Raw genomic sequence first — 17,646 nt, 5'->3', positions numbered from 1 at the left:
TAAATATTTTATATCTTTTTAATTAATATGATTTTTTTATTAAAGCCGATTCAATAGTGCATTAAAAAATATTGTGTAAACTGTAGAAAAAAAATAGTGTAAAACAATTGATGCTTTGGTATAGCAAAAAGTGACTAAAGGGCCCATAGGCAAAGGGGGTTATAAAAGGGAAAACACTATGAATCTGTTATTCCAGAAATACCCTCGCCGACGGTGGAAGCCTCTTTTCCAAACCGGTGACACAGCTCAGCACCACGATGGTCTAAATTGGAGTTCAACACGCGCTAAAGGACGTGTTTCCACGCGCTACGGCAATCTCCCTCCGTACTGTACGATGACGTGTCGTCAATTGAGAGGCGAGGCTCCTGAGAAAAGCACGAACAGCAACGACAGAACCTGAGACATTTTTTTTTCCTCACCCTCAAAATACGTTTCTTTGAGTCCAAAGCGCGCACTGTGGAAATTCTTAACACATCGTTTGGCCAAAACCGAAATTAACAAAAACTCATTTTTCCAATGGAGTGCCAGTTTTTCCTTCCTCCTTAAAATTGTTCCTTCCCCCATTCAATCCCTTTCTGCATTTCAGATCTAAGACCATAATTGGGTTCCTCGCTCTCTAAAGAACAAGGGACTCCAATTTGGGTACTGTACTAGTTTATAAAGATTTCATTTTTATTATAAAATATTTAAGGGTGGGGGCTAGAGAAGGAGAGGAATGGGGTTAGTTGGGGTCCAAGAAAACGGGAACGGTAATGGAGATGGAATCTCTGAGATTCCGTTGGGGACTAAAACAAAATACATTAAGATGACCTCTGATCCAGTTGAGGAAGATGAAGAAGTTCTGCAGAGCAGAAAGTACGAGACCAAAAAATATATCTTTGCATGTGCCGTTTTTGCTTCTCTCAATTCCGTGCTTCTCGGCTATGGTAGGTAATTCTATTTCTTTTTTCTTCGTTTTTATGCAATTGGGTGGGTTCCTTTAAATATTTTATTAATTTTGGTTTTGGTTTTGGTTTTGGTTTTGGTTTTAATTTTGATCTGCTGGTAAATTCCCCAATATGTTTGTCAATAAAAAAATTAAAAATAAAGTAGATGAGGTGTTGTCTTTTGCGGGACTTGATACCTTGTTTTTAGGACTTTGGTAAGATAATTAAGTTTATAACGATCGTATATAGTGATGCATGTAAAATCCAGGGCCGTTTGTGTAATTTGCAACAGCGGTTTTGTGTTTTGGGGAGAATCTTTTCCCAGGGCCTAGATGCCAAGTCTTATATCAGATAGGTGCTTTGCTCGAGTATGTAGGCAATTTTACTGTCAGACACTCACTAGCAATTGAACATGCAAACCTTAAATCCTCTCCAATAGTCTAACTATTGAACGAGAACGTATTGTTTGTGTCTTGTTTGTGGTCATGTTCTATTAATTTATTTATAATATTGACTACATAAACACCACAGTGTGTATTTATTTAGAATTACAATTTAGTAGGAATACATCGAGCTTTTAAAGGATTTTTCACTATTATGTAATCATATGTTGTCATATAATAAAAATCATTAACTTTTCTAATAATTACTACTTTAAACAGAAATGCTAATAATAGTAAAATGTGTGTCAGAGAATGTGTTGGTAGCATTCATCTGACTTTAAAAGTCATGTCTAAGTTAATTTGTAAGTAGTCGACAGTGTAAAAGTTTTTTTCACTATATATCAAAATTAAACTCATTTTTTTATGCTATTAATAGGGATCAAAACTAAGACCCTAGTTGGTTGTCTTTGGTTTGCAGATGTGGGTGTTATGAGTGGAGCAATTATATTCATTCAGGAGGATCTGAAGATAACTGAGGTTCAGCAAGAAGTACTAGTTGGAATTTTGAGCATAATATCCCTGTTGGGTAGTTTAGCTGGTGGAAAGACATCTGACGCGATTGGCCGAAAATGGACAATTGGTTTGGCAGCAGTTATCTTCCAAACAGGTGGAGCTGTTATGGCTCTTGCTCCATCCTTCAAAGTGTTGATGATAGGCAGACTCATGGCTGGGGTGGGTATAGGTTTTGGTGTCATGATTGCACCCGTCTATATTGCCGAAATTTCTCCTGCCATTGCTAGGGGATCTCTTACCTCTTTCCCTGAGATATTTATAAATTTTGGAATCCTTCTCGGCTACATATCAAACTATGCATTTTCGAGGCTTCCAGCGCATATAAATTGGAGGATAATGCTTGGTGTGGGACTTATCCCTTCACTTGTTATTGCTATTGCACTGTTTGTCATACCTGAATCCCCAAGATGGCTAGTGGTGCAGAACAGGATTGAAGAAGCTAGAGCAGTGTTGTTAAAGATAAATGAGAGTGAGAAGGAGGCCGAAGAAAAGTTGCAAGAGATTCAGGCAGCTGCAGGGTCAGCTAATGCTGGCAAGTATGAACCGAAAGCTGTCTGGAAAGAAATATTGTGCCCTACTCCTCCAGTTAGAAGAATGCTTATAACCGGTTGTGGAATTCAGTGTTTCCAGCAGATTACAGGCATAGATACAACTGTATACTATAGTCCCACAATTTTCAAGAATGCTGGGATCACTGGCAACTCTGAGCTTCTTGCAGCAACAGTTGCTGTTGGGTTCACCAAAACTCTGTTCATCTTGATAGCCATATTTCTCATTGACAAATTGGGGAGAAAACCTTTGCTTTACGCGAGCACAATTGGGATGACAGTATGTTTATTTAGCCTGAGCTTGTCTCTAGCTATTCTGAGTCATGCAAAAGTTGGGATCGCATTAGCAATTCTTGCAGTGTGTGGAAATGTTGCTTCGTTCTCGGTGGGACTCGGCCCCATATGCTGGGTTTTGTCATCCGAGATATTTCCTTTGAGACTTAGAGCTCAAGCATCAGCTCTTGGAGCGGTGGGAAGTAGGGTGAGCAGTGGTGCAATCTCCATGTCGTTCCTCTCAGTCTCTCGCGCTATCACCGTGGCAGGAACATTCTTTGTTTTTGGCGTTGTTTCATGTTGTGCTGTTGCCTTTGTTCATTATTGTGTTCCAGAGACGAGAGGGAAGACTTTGGAGGAAATTGAAGTACTCTTTAAAGACGAGGATGATTTGCAAGAGAGTGAGGTGGAAATGGGAGATGTAGAGTGTCTGATGCAGAAGTCATGAGTTGGTGGCACACCAAATGTTTAAAACTAAATTCCCAGATATTTCCAATCTAGTATCATACTGGTTTGGTTCTTTGTAATAGCGGGCATTTCTGCTCTTACATCATAAAGGATTTGTTCTGCGTGGAGAGGGACATGGTTTATACTTTATAGTATTTCCTAACATCAAGCCACCAGCACCAATGTAAGGCTTTAGTATATCTTAATGTTTATATGTATTCCATTATTTTTTACAGTCTGTTGAAGATGAGTTGATATAGCATTGTTTAATGTAGCCATAATCGGAATTCTATTGTCTCTTTCGCGTCACGTGCTTTTTGTGTCTCCATTTACAATTTTATATTGTAGGAGTGAGTGATTGTTTGGGGCGTAGCCTCCCCCCCCCCCCCATTCCATTTAATTTATTTAATGCGATTCTTTCGTTTTTTTATTTCTATATTGAATGTCATATATTCAAAGAATTTTGTTACTGAAATTTGAATGTCATAGCCGTTTTTTAAGATTAGCAATAATGAATATCTTGTAAATTTGAATCCTATGTTGCTTGGCGAAACGCTTCTGCCTTCCATTGCATTTTCCTATATCAACAGGCTCCTCACATTAAAAAGAAAAAAAAAAAAAACAGAGAATCCTCCTGAGTGTGGACGAAATACAAGCCATTTTGTTTAGGACAGGAGACTCCTTCTTTGGTTTGACCCGTTAAGAAACTATTTTATCTTTTTTACTTAAGCTCAATTATTCATAGTTCACCTTTTATTTAATTAAGAATCAAAAACAAATATTATAAAATTTACAATAACTCAGACACATCAGAGTTATGAAATCTTTGAGTAACAAACATCAATAAGATCTGATCTGTCTTCAAGGCATTACTAATAAAATCCAAAACTGCATCATATATATGAAAATGATTAAAGCATACTCATGCCATGCTTGGCCATGAGATCCGCAACCTAATTAGACACCCGTAATACATGAACCCAACTTACATGACCTTCATACTTATGATTTATGAATGTCATGGATAGGCTTAACCACGAATTAGCCCAAGGATGTAAAGAGAGAGCGATACCCTTTGAAAGTGATGCCTTTAACTGAGAAGGATGACAAGAGAGGGGACACAAGATCAAAGAAAGTTGAGACGAGACCACCACGTTGATTGCTAAAGCGCTTCCGCAAATATCAATATAAAGGCAAAGCAACAACCCCTTGACATTAATAAATACCCACGTCGCATTTATGGGTTTGAAGTCTGAAGATGTTGTGTTGTAGAATATAAACTAAAAAATCACATCTCCACTTAAAATTGGAGAGATCGAGTTCAAATTTACGTAAATTAAGGCTTTGATTCTGTGGAATTTATCCTCACATTTTATATGATTCTGTAATATACATTCTTTTTTTATTATAGACTTTAAAGTGATAATGCAACTTAATAGCTGATAAGAGAGTTCAACAACAACAAAAAAAAAAACCTGACATAGTAATTTACAACACAATAAGTTGACAGGAAAAATTATTATTGTTAATATTATAATTTCGTTGAGACCTAAGAATTTCTCAAATTTCGTTACCAAATTTAAAGAAGTGAGTCGGCAAGAAAAATGTGTTTGAACTAACAGTGGATAAATCCTTGACACCCGAAAGTAGGTGGATCACCTATCTGCATGTGCCACGCTACTCTCTACATGAAAAACAACCTCCTCCCTCTTCCCTTGTCTCTTTTCTTGGGTGATCCATACACAATTAGTATCAACATGACTAAACACAAAATATAGAATAAAGTTGTATGCTTAATAAAAAAAAACTTGTATGATTAATTAGTCCTCAGAGGCCTAACGTCACTGGTTTTTGGCAGAAACAACTAGCTATTATGACTACATGACCTGTTCGGACGTGAGCCAAACTTTTCATTTATGCAAAAGATTATGTTAAAAGGTGCTATGCAGTAATTTCCCCAAACATATGCGAAACAAGAATATAAGCCAAAATCAAAACCAAGGGGAATGGGATAGAAAGCGAATGTCACGTGTAAGGAAAATTAAAGTAGGTGCCCTATTAAGATTGGAAGTTGGGAAATCACTTTCACAATTTAATTGTCCCAAGCAAGATGAATTTCATGAATATCGATCAATTTTTACTTTCCACTAGTGAACTGCAATTCCAATCCAAAGGCAAACATGTCGCGCTCTTCACCATTCAGTGTTACCGAGAAAGAAAATGACAGAAGCTTTTCACTTTATAGATCCTTCAAAGAGATACAACAAATATATTATACAAGGGTGAAGGTTCCAATTTTAACCTTCTAATATATCCTTTGTTTATATATAGTCGAGACACAATTGGTCCCCATAACAATATGCAACACAAACATTGCTTATGACTATTTTAACTTAAAACTTGTCATTCTAACAATCTAACTCACTAATTACAAACTCTGATTAATATAAAGTAAAAATTACAAACATAAAAACTAGCTAAATGTTGCAGAAGATGCAACAACTAGAAATGATACTATCCACAATGCTTCCCTTGACTACTTTAAGCTTCCTACTATGCCTGTTCCACAGGTGCACTGCAAAGCTTTCTTTGCGAATTTGCTCCATTTTATTGATCAACCATTTGGAACTAATCTCATCTCTAAACAAACTCCTAATCCCTCTCCAATCCACAGGATAGAACGCAGAAGGAGGAAGCACAGTGAAATTGAATCCTGGTCTCCCACTCACCCTAGACACCACCCTAGAGATCAAGTAAGGACCATTGTGCCCCCACTTGTTCCCATCAAAGGTGAGTGCAAACTCCTCAATGAACTTGAAAAGCAAAGGGTGCTTCTTGTCAAATATCAACACTGCATTGTTCAAGCGGCTCCACTTGCCGGTTTTGGTATCAAAGTTCTGTGCCCCAATGGTGTTCCTCAGCTTGGAGAAGCTCTTTAAAACCACAACATCTAAGTCTATGTAAGTGCCTCCAAACTTGTACAAGAGAGCAAGCCTAAGCAAATTGGAGAGGTTTTGCCCCAAAGAGACTTCACCAGGATCCACATTCCCTTCCTTCAAACGGTTGAACCATGTTTCAGCATGTGTGTCCTTGAATATGTAACCGAAATCTGGAGCAACAGCCATGACTTTGAAACCGTTGCTCACAAATGGTTTCAGAATCTGAGTTCCAGCGTTAGAGTCTAGGGACTTTGACACTATGACCAAACAAGCTTCAGGGTGAGACTTGAACAAGCTCTCCATAGAGAATAACTCCCTCTCACCAAATCCCTTCAAGGAAGAAATCCAAGTCATGAAGAACCTCTCCTTGCAAGAAGAATGAGAATTGTTGAAGAATGCTTTGAGTCTGGCATGGAAAAATGGAACTGGGAAGTGAGATTCTGAACGCACGCTTCTGAGGCCACGCTTGTGCTTCTTGACTCTTCTACTAGGCCTCTGAATAGTTGAAAAGGAAAAGCTTTCAGTGGAGTTTTGAAGAAGGGGCAAGTGGGGGTTCTTGAAGAGAGGTGAATTGAGGGAAGAAGAGAACTTGGAGTTGGAGAGGGTGGTGGTGGTTGGGGATTTAGGGACATGGACAGAGAAGACGGTGAAAGCGTTGTAAGATAAAAGGAGGAGAAGAAAGAGAGCGAAAAATGATGTGGGTAGGGAGAAGAGTAGAGAAAGCATGGATCTTTTGAGGTGGTGCAGTTGAAGAAACGAGAAGTGGAGCAGAGAGTACTGGGAGCGTTTGGCGCTTTGCTCCATTGGGTGAAACATGGAGAAGGAAGGAAGGAGAGGTTCAAAATGTTTCAAGTTTCTCCTTCTCGAGGCAGAGAAAGTGGAAGAACATTTGCATTAAAAATTGCGAAAATTTAGAAAAGAAACTGCTTTTAAAGTTTTTTTTTAAAAAAAGTTTCAACTTCCATGCTAGCCAAGCATGTTTTCGTTTGTTTGTTTCTTTTGTTTTGGCTCAGCTAGCGTTGCTGTCTAAGATAACACTACTTCATTGGGAAATATCTTAGGCTGGGTACAATACACAATTATAATTATTGCTATATTGATTATTAATTAATTCATTCACCAAGCAAGGAGTATTTTGATCAAATAAACATTCTTAAAATTAATAGTGTACTTGTAGTAATTAATGTTTAGCATTTTATGTAGTAGTGCAAAGACGATTTCATGTCTATCTCACTCTTAACTTTATTTACGTTTGGTTGGAGAGAAAATAAAATTATAAAAACATATCATGAAATATATTTTTATTTAGTTGAAGTGCATAAGGTTAAAGATCAAGCAAAATAAAATATTTTTATTTTTTTATCAAAAAATGACAAGTGACATATCGTAATTTTTTATCTAAATAATTATAAGTAAGAATAATAAAAACACTACATTTATTTATTTATATTTTAAACAAGTATACTTTATATTTAATTTTTTCTCATTTTGAACTTAATTTTCTTAAAACTATCTTTAAAATAAACCAATAACAAAAAAAAAACTTAAGAAGTAGTAATAGTTTTATCGGAAAAAAAGTAATAACTGTTTACCGATAATTCACATGTTCACATGCATTTACATTTATTTACTTTTCAAAATATTAATTTTTGGGTATATTGAAAAAATAAATAAGAGAGAGCTAACCTTTTATGGGAGTTGAATCTTGCACCTTCTTTTCTATATCTTACACCTCTCTCTTCAAGGTAAAATTACGATAATATCCTTAATGAAACCTCAATCCTAACTTTTCTCTCCCTCAAAATCCAATCAACTCCTTTCCCCTCTGAGCTCCCACGTTTCCTTACTTCATCGCCTTCCTCCTTTGACTTGATCGGTAAGTCCCTACTTCCTCCTCTTTCTTTCGTTTTTAGTGGATGTGGGTTTTGGTTTGACATTGTGAATGGGGGTGGGGGTGGGTTTTGGTTTGGATCAAGGGGGGGTAGGGTGGGTTCATACTAGGCTTTCGGAACAAGTATTCTCGAATAGCTTTCCGAAATTATTATTCCTGAAGGCTATTCCAAAATGTCAGTTTCGAAAGGCTATTTTGGAATGCTTTGTTCCGGAAGGCTATTCAAGGCTTTTTTTAAAATAAAAAAAATTAAAACTTTTCAGGTCCCTTTAATTTTCATTTAAAATTATTTGTCATAATTATTTTGTGGGTTTAACTTTTTTTTATTTACGTCTATAATCATCCATTGACTAATAAATATATTAATCCACTGTATATTTTGTTTTAGAATTTGTATGATCACTCTTTGTTCTTCATCGATATTATAATATTCAATCATGATTGACTAAGAAATATATTCATCCATTGTAAATTTTGTTTTAGAATTTGTATGATCATCCTTTGTTCTTCATAGATTATATATTTTTAAAGTTAACCTGGGAAGAGTAAGGTGGAAATTCATACTTCTTTATGTAATCAACTAGTATTTGGAATTGTAGATTGGATCAATTTCCACCACTAATACTCAATGAAACCTCACAGAAATAGTTATGGATAGTTGTTGTGATTACAAATTCAATCTCTTTGGTTTGACATTGCAAATGGGTTTCCTATCTAGTATGTGTAGTATATGTTATTGATATTTGATAACAATGATAGACACATTTTATGAGTACTTGGATAAATGCAATAATTTAATTTTCATTTGAATTCCTCTCAACCTATATGAATTTATATTCATATTTGCAACGCTTTTAACCTATCTGGTTGTAGAATCTTATGACTAAAATTTAATGTTCATATGGCGCGTACAAAAAGAGTTAGTTTTGATGGTGATGATGACAATGATAGATGCAATAGATCAACAATGTCTAAACGGAGGCAACGTGTAGAAGCTCAATAGGTGGACCCTTTTGGAGCAACCCGTGCAAGTGGAGTCTATCGAGCATGTTGACCAAGTCCAGGTTGTTTAGGAAGTGGAGCCTCTTGAGCATGTGCAACCTGTGGACTAGCAGGAGCCAGAACCAGATGTTGGATTTCTAGGTGGCCCTAAGGAGACATCACTACTAACCTTATATACTGATCATGTGGCCTGGGAAGTATAAGGTGGCATGGTAAACTACTATACTTGTTTGAATATTTAAAATTGATTCAATCATCGAAAGTTTTTTTTTTGTTTTGGGACTTATTTAGTAATTATATATGTTATTGTAGGAACATGGTGAGCTTAAATTAGTATCACATGGGAGAAATTTGCAATTAGAGATTGTGCTACATGAGCAAATACACGATATGGTCAAAAGGGTCTAGTTTATTCCCGTTGACTACATGTAGTTATCAGATAATAGACAAGGGATTCTTGTTTGCTTTTGCTGAAAGATGGCACACAAAGACAAACACCTTCCATCTGCTCGTGGAAAAGATGACAGTAACACTTGATGATGTGGCATCCTTACTTGACATTCCTATTACTGGTGCTTTTTACAATTATGAACATATGGATAAAGAAGAAGCAATTATCGTGCTTGTGGAGCTACTTGGAGTTGAATATAAAGATGCCTTTGATGAGACAAAGAAAATAAGAGGGGAACAATTCAGTTTAAGTTGGTTGCAGGGTGCATATGAGGAAATGTGTGAAGAAGAGAGATGGGATGAGGCAGCAAAAGCCTATTTGTTTCATCTAGTTGGTTGTACCTTATTTGCTAATAAAAATGCAACCTATGTGGAGGTAAAATTCTTAGATTTTTTGTGACTTCGAAGGATGTTCTAGGTATTCATGGGGGACAATTACCTTGCCATATATTTATGAGCATCTTACTAGTGTTAGTTTTGTTGGGAAAAAGTAGATTAGTGGCTATGCCACTCTTCTTCAGGTAATTAAGTGTCTATAAATTGTTTGTTATATTATTAACATCATCATTGATGAACTGAGTATATACTTTCTTGGTGACACATGGATGGATCTATTAGCATTTTGTAACCATTGGTGCCAAGGATGATGTCTTGGGATATGAAGAGACGTCTCCACGCGTCAACTGGTGGTCAAATAAGTCATTTTTGTTGAGAATAGGAAACTAATTGATGAGCTGACCATCAAGGGAGTTAAGCGGACTTCATATGATACGTATAGGACTCATCGTTCGTTTGAGAATATATCCTTATTCTCTAGATATATTTGTTTGGGCCTAAATTTGCACCTTTATTTGCTAGAGAGGGTGTTGCGCCAGTATGAATATCACCAAAATATTCCCTGACACCCTTTTGTGCTCACTGATGAGATTATCACCCCACAACAGGTTGACGATAGGTGGTTGCACTTGCAGAATCACTTAATCCAGCCCATAATGGGTGTAGTTCAGCCAAGAGATTGTGATGTTGGTTATTATGTGTGGTTATACACAATCTCACATCCTTTTGTCCAACCAAGATACTATGCTCCACCCCTTGATGCAACTAAGGATCTTACCCATCTACAATTCAGGCACATCCTGCAGTTGTACGTATAAATGAATTTACTTTCATAATGTGTATATTATTCTGACATTTACTTACTTCTTTGTTGTATGTATTGTAGGAAACATGTCATAGGACTGGTCAACTACTGCATCGTATGATTGATCATAGGTTGGTTACCCAAGGTACTAATGTATATTTTGTGATTAAAGAGACATTAGCATTAGCATGTGGAGTAATTGATGATGATCATCTAAACACTAGTAAGGCACGAGGTGGCACCAAAGGTGAGTGTGGTAGAGTAAAAAATTGACAGTTGTTGGATTGCATTAATTCCTAAATTGTTTGTTTATTTGTTCACTTTATGTCTATGTTAAGACTAACTGATCAATTGTGGTAATTGACTTATTATATTTATCATTAGTGAATGTATGAACTTATAGTCTTTATCTTTAGTGAATGTATGAATTGACAAATTATGCATATGTAATTTATTTTTATTTAGTGAATGTATGATCTGTCAAATGTACCTACATAAATGAGGGAAAAGACTTTTTTTAGTTGAACTGTTGGATACAACATCGAGCCAAAAGAGAAATAAACCTTCCATTATGAGACAAAGTGGGTTCCGACTATGTAGTGGGGTTCTATCATGCATAATACATTAGATAAAATACATATCATGTTTAACCATAATCATGACTACAAAAATTAAAAGATTCTTTCTAATATGAGATGGTAGAAACTACATAAACATAATTGACTACACCAAAAATGACAAAAAATATTACATAAATCAATCATCTCCAAGGTTGACATAATCATATCTAACAACTATTAATTATGAAAAATGTTGTATGCAACCAACATAAGGGGTGACTCATTCTTTTGCTAGTGGATGACAATGTGTGGACCACAACACATGAAGCCCCGGTATTGGACAATGATCTCTCAAATGTACCTACGTGACATAATTAAAAACATAGTCATATTGTGAAAGTCTACTTTATATTATGTTATGACTCTTAGCATAACAAATGGTTTACCTAAACAAAATGATTCTCATTAACATGACTTATGCATATGATATGATGCACGAAAGTATCTTTTTGAGGTTGAGTTCTAAGAGGGGGAAAACTAATGTTGCATACCTTGAAACAAATCTACGCAGTCTCTTATACAATTGTACATTAAAAGTATGACCAACAATGTGAATGTTATGTTCGAATGAGGCTTTAATTTCATTATGCAGCATAATGATCATAATGTTCATTGCATCCCAATATTTACACAAGTCTACCATGCTAGTCTGTAGCAACTACTTCAACACCCAATGGGTAGACTCAACCCTACAAAATAAGTTTGTGACAAACGTTGCACCGGAATGAACATTATATATAAATACTAGTTTAATATACCATGGGTTATAAGTTAACTATCTATTGGTTGTTGTGTTACCCAAGTGCATGACTTTATTTGTCCATGCCTTTACAAATCTTTCCTTGTGCGGGATCAACCAAGTTTCTTTAACATAGGCAACAAACTCATGCCAAGATGCACATACAACTTTAAACTTTGTCACATGATCTTCATAGGCACACTTTGTAGGACAATCCATAACAAAAATCCACACCTCCATCACTTGATCCCAGGCCTCTTTGAGAGTTACTTGTTGTTTGCACTTTACTTTGACATTTTTATCAATATAAAATTAGCACAACAAATTATGTGAATTAGGAAACATAATTTTTATTGCATTCATCAAAGTTAGATCTTTGTCTGTGACAATCACTTTTGGAAATTCATCATATCTACGAAAAGGGCCTCTGAACCTTTCAAGTGTCTGCACAAAGTTTTTTTCACGTTCAGCTTCCATATAAGCAAAAGCACCAGAAAATGTCAGCCTAATACAAGTAACACCAACAATCTCAAACAAAGGTAGCCTATATTTGTTGGTTTTGTACGTACTATTCATGAAGAACACTATGTTAAATGCATTCAACAACTTTATCGCATCAGGATGTGTCCAAAATATGCCACACACGACTTCTTCATCATTCGTTACATGCCAATGAGTATACCATGCTCTAACAAATACATTAAATGTTGCATTTCTATTTTGAAGCCTCTAAGAGAGATCTTCGATATGTAGTTCTGGTACTATACACTTGTCTAATGGTGGTGGCATTTTTGTCGTTGTGTTCTTTCAATAACAAAAGAATATTTTTAGGTTTCGCCATACTCTTTGTCATATTAGTAAGCATTGTCTTCTCATCATAAGTTAGTCGATCAACATATGAATGATTGACCAATGTCTTAGTAACATCATGATTATGAGACCCATACATGACCCTAAGTACCCATCCTTCACTAGTCTTTAGTGGTCTTCCTTTCAACCTAAAAGAACAAACACATTTTCTAGTCCCAGTGTTTGCCTTTGCATCTTTTTTGTATTGTCTATATTTGTCACCCTTCTCACAACCTAAGATGACAAATGTCTTCCTTCTAGGTTGTTTTCCTGTGTCTGAACTCAAAATGATAACAACAAAACTCAACTCAAATGCAACCTCCCAAATCCATTTCAATAATTTATCTCAAGTATAAAAAACCTACATAAGTAACATACAACATTTTTTTGAATAAACTACCTATTAATTATAATGATGATATTATTACATTCACAGTTGTAAATTTTTTGCTACAATCTTCATTTTTAACGGTATCATCCATATTCATGTCAACTTCATCAAACATCTTGTTGAAGTAATCATCATCCATACAAACTAAAACTGTAAAATAAAAAATTACTAAAATTGTAAAATAACAAAATCAAATTTGCTTTTGGAATGACCATTCTTTAACCAAAAAATACTTTTGGAATAGCGTTTCTATAAGCATGAAAAGATGTTCCAGAAATGCCTTTTCAGAAGCAAAAAGTACATTTTGGAACAAGCTTTCTAAAATGGATAAGCTTCCAGAAAAGGTGTTCTGGAACAATCTTTTTCGGGATGTTCATTTTGGAAGCAATACTGGGCCTACAGAAAGCCCGCTCCAGAAGAAGCACTTGCACTTCGGTACAGGGTCTTTGGAAAGGTTTTTTGGCTTTCGAAAAGGCTTATTAGGAAGAAAAATATTCCAGAAAGGTGTTACTTTTGGAATAGGTGTTCTGGAAACCTTTTTTTGGAAACCAAAAAACAAGGGAGGTGTAGTGCGCTGAAATGTACCTTGTATGGAGAGTTGGATGAGGAGAGCGCTAAAACCTTTGCCGTCGTTGGAAAAACACTTCAGTTGGAACCTTTGGCGTAGTTGGAACCTTTGGCGCTGAAAAGAAGATGTGTTATGGTAAGAAGAGAAGAAGGAATGGAAGGGTCCATGGGAGGAAGAAGGGGAAGAAAAAGAAGAAGATACAAGGGATAGGGGTAGGTTGGGGTTTTTAAAAAATGGGAGGTGCAGAATGCAATTAGGGAAGTGTAGAATATAAGTGCACCTCTTAAGGGCTGGACCAGCCCGTTCTAGTTGTGGGCTACCTATTGTGCCAATCTCAGCACTCACGAACATTTCATACTCTATTCTCGTACTTGGTTCGAAAGCTTCTCAGTCATTTCAATTGTTCCGAGATCAACCTTGGATCAGGTATTTCTCTTCGCTTTCTTTTTCCTTTCACAAACACTTGAATTGAACCATCAACGTTCAATGCTGAACCCAATCAAATCCTTCTATTCTTCTATTTCTTCAGTTTTCTCAATATTAACTTGTATTTGGTTCAACCACTACTTGTTTCCCCCCCCCTTTAATTCGATATTTCTTCACACTTTTTCGGTTCGAATCCTTGTAAATAATTGTTTCGCTTCAACTTAATCATTCAATTTGAAATAAATAGTAAAACTGCGTTTGATTCTCCAATGTTTTCATTTCCAGGTTTAGGGAATGGCTGCAATCTTAGCTCGAAAATCACTCCTTGCTCTTCGTGCGCGCCAATTGGTAACATTAATCTGATTCCGATTCTTCGTTATTTGTGGATATGAAAGAAACAAGAAAAAAAGAAACTTCTTAATTAGATGCTGATTGAGTTGAGAAAACCAAATGTTATCTGATCTGAATACCCTATATTTCTACCCTTTCCTTCCCTAATTTCTATTCTTAGGTTCCAAGCCGTGAACTGGATTTTTTTTTTTGTCTATTCTGATTTCTGACTTGTTATGTGAATTAAGTATGGATCATTTTAATTGTAGGATGCCAAAATGTTTAGGTTAATTCATAATACCATCCCTTGTTGTTTTTGCTTGTTTAGGCTGTAAGCGGTCAAGGGCTGCACAGCTCCCAATACTATGGCCTTCGGTTAAGTGCACACTCCTTCTCTACCAAAAGAGGTCTGTCCTTTCTCTTACCATCTTTGCCGACATATTTTCTGCACCCTTATAGAATGGTTAGAACTTAGAAAGCAAAATTATTAAGGACTGACTGACTATGAATGTTGATTGTTTTCTGCACCAAATTATCTATGGCATGTACAATGACAATCATGATCCAGTTACTGTTCAATAAATGAACTTCCTGAAAGGGGGCAATGAGCTACATTGAACTGTAGTATTAAAAATTGTATGCATTCCTTGAGGACATTTCAGTTGGTAGAGCTGTGTGACATGCAAGGAAAGTGCGCAGGTTGAAACACTGCAATGCACTCCCCGCTCCTCACTGTGGTGGCACTGGCCCCTGTGAGTTTTTACCCCAGTCCCCTCACTTTAACACCCCCATCCCCCCCTAAAAAAGCAGATAAATAAGTGGGTCAAGGGAATGACTTTCAGAATTGTTTATAGTGAACAAACATGACATTCTTTAACTTCACATAATACCTTCACTAGCATGCCATCTTCATATATATAATAATTTTGAGATGCACAAATTGCAGAGGATGAGGAAAGGGAGCAACTCGCAAAGGACATTTCAAAGGATTGGAGTTCTGGTATTTATTTGGAAGGCCTTTTGTTTTCAGTTTGATTGTTGTGTTTTTTCTCTAATGTGAGTAATTCATTGCTGATGCTCTGGATGACAGTCTTTGAACGTAGCATTAACACTCTCTTTCTCACTGAAATGGTTCGAGGACTAATGCTGACTCTGAAATACTTCTTTGAAACAAAAGTTACAGTAAGTGTCTTCTAAAACTGTTTGCTGGCCAATACTGTTGCAGCTTCTAATTAAATGCTTAATGCATGACTTCTTTGATGCAGATCAATTATCCATTTGAGAAAGGCCCTTTGAGCCCTCGTTTCCGTGGTGAACATGCACTCCGGCGATATCCAACAGGGGAGGAACGTTGTATTGCTTGCAAACTTTGTGAGGCTGTAAGGCTTTGACTGTTTATGCAATAATTTTGGTTTCACAATGATCCTTGAGCATACTACCGAATGGCATATAACTGCTGGACAGCATTTTCCTGTTTCTTTTGTAAACTGGACTACTAATAAGTTTGACAACTTTTAAGCCTATTTTATATATTCCAGTTGTGTCTAGATGTTACCAAGTGTAACATGTCATTGGTTAATGCAGAAACAAATGTGCAGCTGTTTTTGTATTCGAATAACACTACACAAAGTGTAAGGCTTAGACCCTTGGTAGGTTTATGAATCTGTGCCTGTCATTAGTTGAATCAGGTATAGAAAAAATACTTGCAATTACTAAGAGGTAGAAATCTGTCTAATTGGGTTGTCCCAAATAGATCTGTCAAAGACAAACCCCGCTCTCATCCTTGGAGGATGTAATAGGTATATTTTCCTATACATCAATAATAGCAGTTTTATTTACTTTGAAATATTTTCTTTTTAACTGAGACAGTGGTACTACTGCCGCATTGTCTCTCTATGGAGGATAAATAAATAGAGCTAATCGAGGACAGGGATAAAAGCACATTAATATATACAGGGGGGGTTAAGGAGAATATCTGGATAACAATTCAGTCTCAAACCATAGGTTTTGAGATCAAACATGTAGCAGTCTCTAAATAGTGAAATCCAGATAGTGCATAAACAGACTATTTGATAGGCTAGTGAATATAATTCTAAATTAAAACTATCATTTACCAGAAATCCTAAAGTATTTATAATCCATTACATATTTCCATTGTCCTAATATTCCTTTTCCATGTTTTATTTCTCCCTTTTTATACTTCCCCCATTTCTCTCCTTCCTGTCAGTAGTCAGCAGCTGTATGTTATTATTCTAAATAATATTTCTTTTATTAGATATGTCCTGCACAAGCAATCACAATTGAGGCTGAGGAGCGAGAAGATGGCAGCCGCAGGACAACTCGGTGAATTACCAGCCTTATCTGCTCCCTCTTTTTTTTCCCTCACTGCATTCTTGCTCTCTTATTTGTTAAATCTCAGGTATGATATTGACATGACCAAGTGCATCTATTGTGGATTTTGTCAAGAGGCATGCCCTGTTGATGCCATTGTCGAAGGACCAAACTTTGAATTTGCTACTGAGACTCATGAGGTTCGTTTCATTTCCTTTATGTTGAATTATATAAATACGATCTGTTAGTACTTGCTAACAATTGTTTCTATTGTTCTTTATTATTAATTATTATGTTTAATTACTATTTATTAGTACATGCCAGTAATTGTTTATTTACTTATTTCTTTATTTCTGGTTATTGTTTATCTGTTGCAGGAGCTTTTATATGACAAGGAGAAGCTGCTTGAAAATGGGGACCGATGGGAGACTGAAATTGCAGAGAACCTGAGATCTGAAAGCCTTTATCGCTGAAATTTTCCATGTGATCCTTGCCTGTTGCTTTTTCCGTCTAATTGGGCAATGATAAATAAAATGACCAGCGCATGATTTTAAAGAACTGTATGCATACACGATTGTTACATCAGTTTTTTTTTTCTTTTGTCAATGTTTGCGTTGCTGTTAAGTGTACAATATTGATGACTTTTATCTCCTTGAGATCTTGAACAAATGTGGAAATAATTGAATTTTTCAACAAATTGATGCCCTTGAAGCATACTAATTGATCCTTAGAAAATGGAAGCACTGATGCAGTGCAGCTTTCAGAATCTAAATTTATTAAGGATTCGGTGGTTGACAGCATGTATCAATTCTTATAATC

The 17,646-nt window shown here is 36.1% G+C and overlaps 3 protein-coding genes across 5 annotated transcripts; 2 read left to right on the top strand and 1 right to left on the bottom strand.

Moving 5' to 3' along the window:
- Window positions 1-349: 349 nt before the first annotated feature.
- Window positions 350-3,445, top strand: LOC100815073 (probable polyol transporter 4). Of its 2 annotated transcripts, none has more exons than XM_006594542.4 (2): window positions 350-930; window positions 1,788-3,445. In XM_006594542.4, exons 1-2 carry the CDS (start codon window positions 831-833, stop codon window positions 3,149-3,151), a joined length of 1,464 nt encoding a protein of 487 aa, XP_006594605.1. In that variant the 5' UTR covers window positions 350-830; the 3' UTR covers window positions 3,152-3,445. The 2 variants fall into 2 exon arrangements, with proteins under 2 accessions (XP_006594605.1, XP_003543064.1); XM_003543016.5 differs by having other exon boundaries at window positions 392-926.
- Window positions 3,446-5,371: 1,926 nt separating this feature from the next.
- Window positions 5,372-7,047, bottom strand: LOC100789203 (lactosylceramide 4-alpha-galactosyltransferase). Its single transcript, XM_003541691.5, has one exon. It carries the CDS (start codon window positions 6,903-6,905, stop codon window positions 5,628-5,630), a length of 1,278 nt encoding a protein of 425 aa, XP_003541739.2. The 5' UTR covers window positions 6,906-7,047; the 3' UTR covers window positions 5,372-5,627.
- A 7,082-nt stretch (window positions 7,048-14,129) lies between these two features.
- On the top strand, window positions 14,130-17,524 carry LOC100306645 (uncharacterized). 2 transcript variants are annotated; one of them, NM_001251157.2, is given in 9 exon segments: window positions 14,130-14,166; window positions 14,452-14,514; window positions 14,825-14,903; window positions 15,443-15,496; window positions 15,587-15,678; window positions 15,762-15,875; window positions 16,772-16,839; window positions 16,916-17,027; window positions 17,205-17,440. In NM_001251157.2, coding segments are annotated over 8 exon segments (669 nt in total). In that variant the 5' UTR covers window positions 14,130-14,166; window positions 14,452-14,460; the 3' UTR covers window positions 17,301-17,440.
- Window positions 17,525-17,646: the final 122 nt, after the last annotated feature.

The sequence above is a fragment of the Glycine max genome, chromosome 13 (assembly GCF_000004515.6).
Source record: "Glycine max cultivar Williams 82 chromosome 13, Glycine_max_v4.0, whole genome shotgun sequence".
In the NCBI taxonomy this organism is placed as follows: domain Eukaryota; kingdom Viridiplantae; phylum Streptophyta; class Magnoliopsida; order Fabales; family Fabaceae; genus Glycine; species Glycine max.
Note: the sequence above shows the minus strand (reverse complement) of the source record. Positions and strands in the feature narration are given on the sequence as shown.

What these genes read in the sequence shown, in the direction of transcription:
- LOC100815073 (XM_003543016.5), top strand. Translation starts at nt 716, where the DNA reads ATGGGGTTAGTTGGGGTCCAAGAAAACGGGAACGGTAATGGAGATGGA. An exon ending in TTCCGTGCTTCTCGGCTATG is followed by an intron (nt 927 to 1,787) that starts GTAGGTAATTCT and finishes TTTGGTTTGCAG; the next exon opens with ATGTGGGTGTTATGAGTGGA.
- LOC100306645 (XM_014765154.3), top strand. Translation starts at nt 14,461, where the DNA reads ATGGCTGCAATCTTAGCTCGAAAATCACTCCTTGCTCTTCGTGCGCGC. An exon ending in TCTTTGAAACAAAAGTTACA is followed by an intron (nt 15,679 to 15,761) that starts GTAAGTGTCTTC and finishes TCTTTGATGCAG; the next exon opens with ATCAATTATCCATTTGAGAA. An exon ending in GGCAGCCGCAGGACAACTCG is followed by an intron (nt 16,840 to 16,915) that starts GTGAATTACCAG and finishes GTTAAATCTCAG; the next exon opens with GTATGATATTGACATGACCA.
- LOC100789203 (XM_003541691.5), bottom strand. Translation starts at nt 6,905, where the DNA reads ATGTTTCACCCAATGGAGCAAAGCGCCAAACGCTCCCAGTACTCTCTG.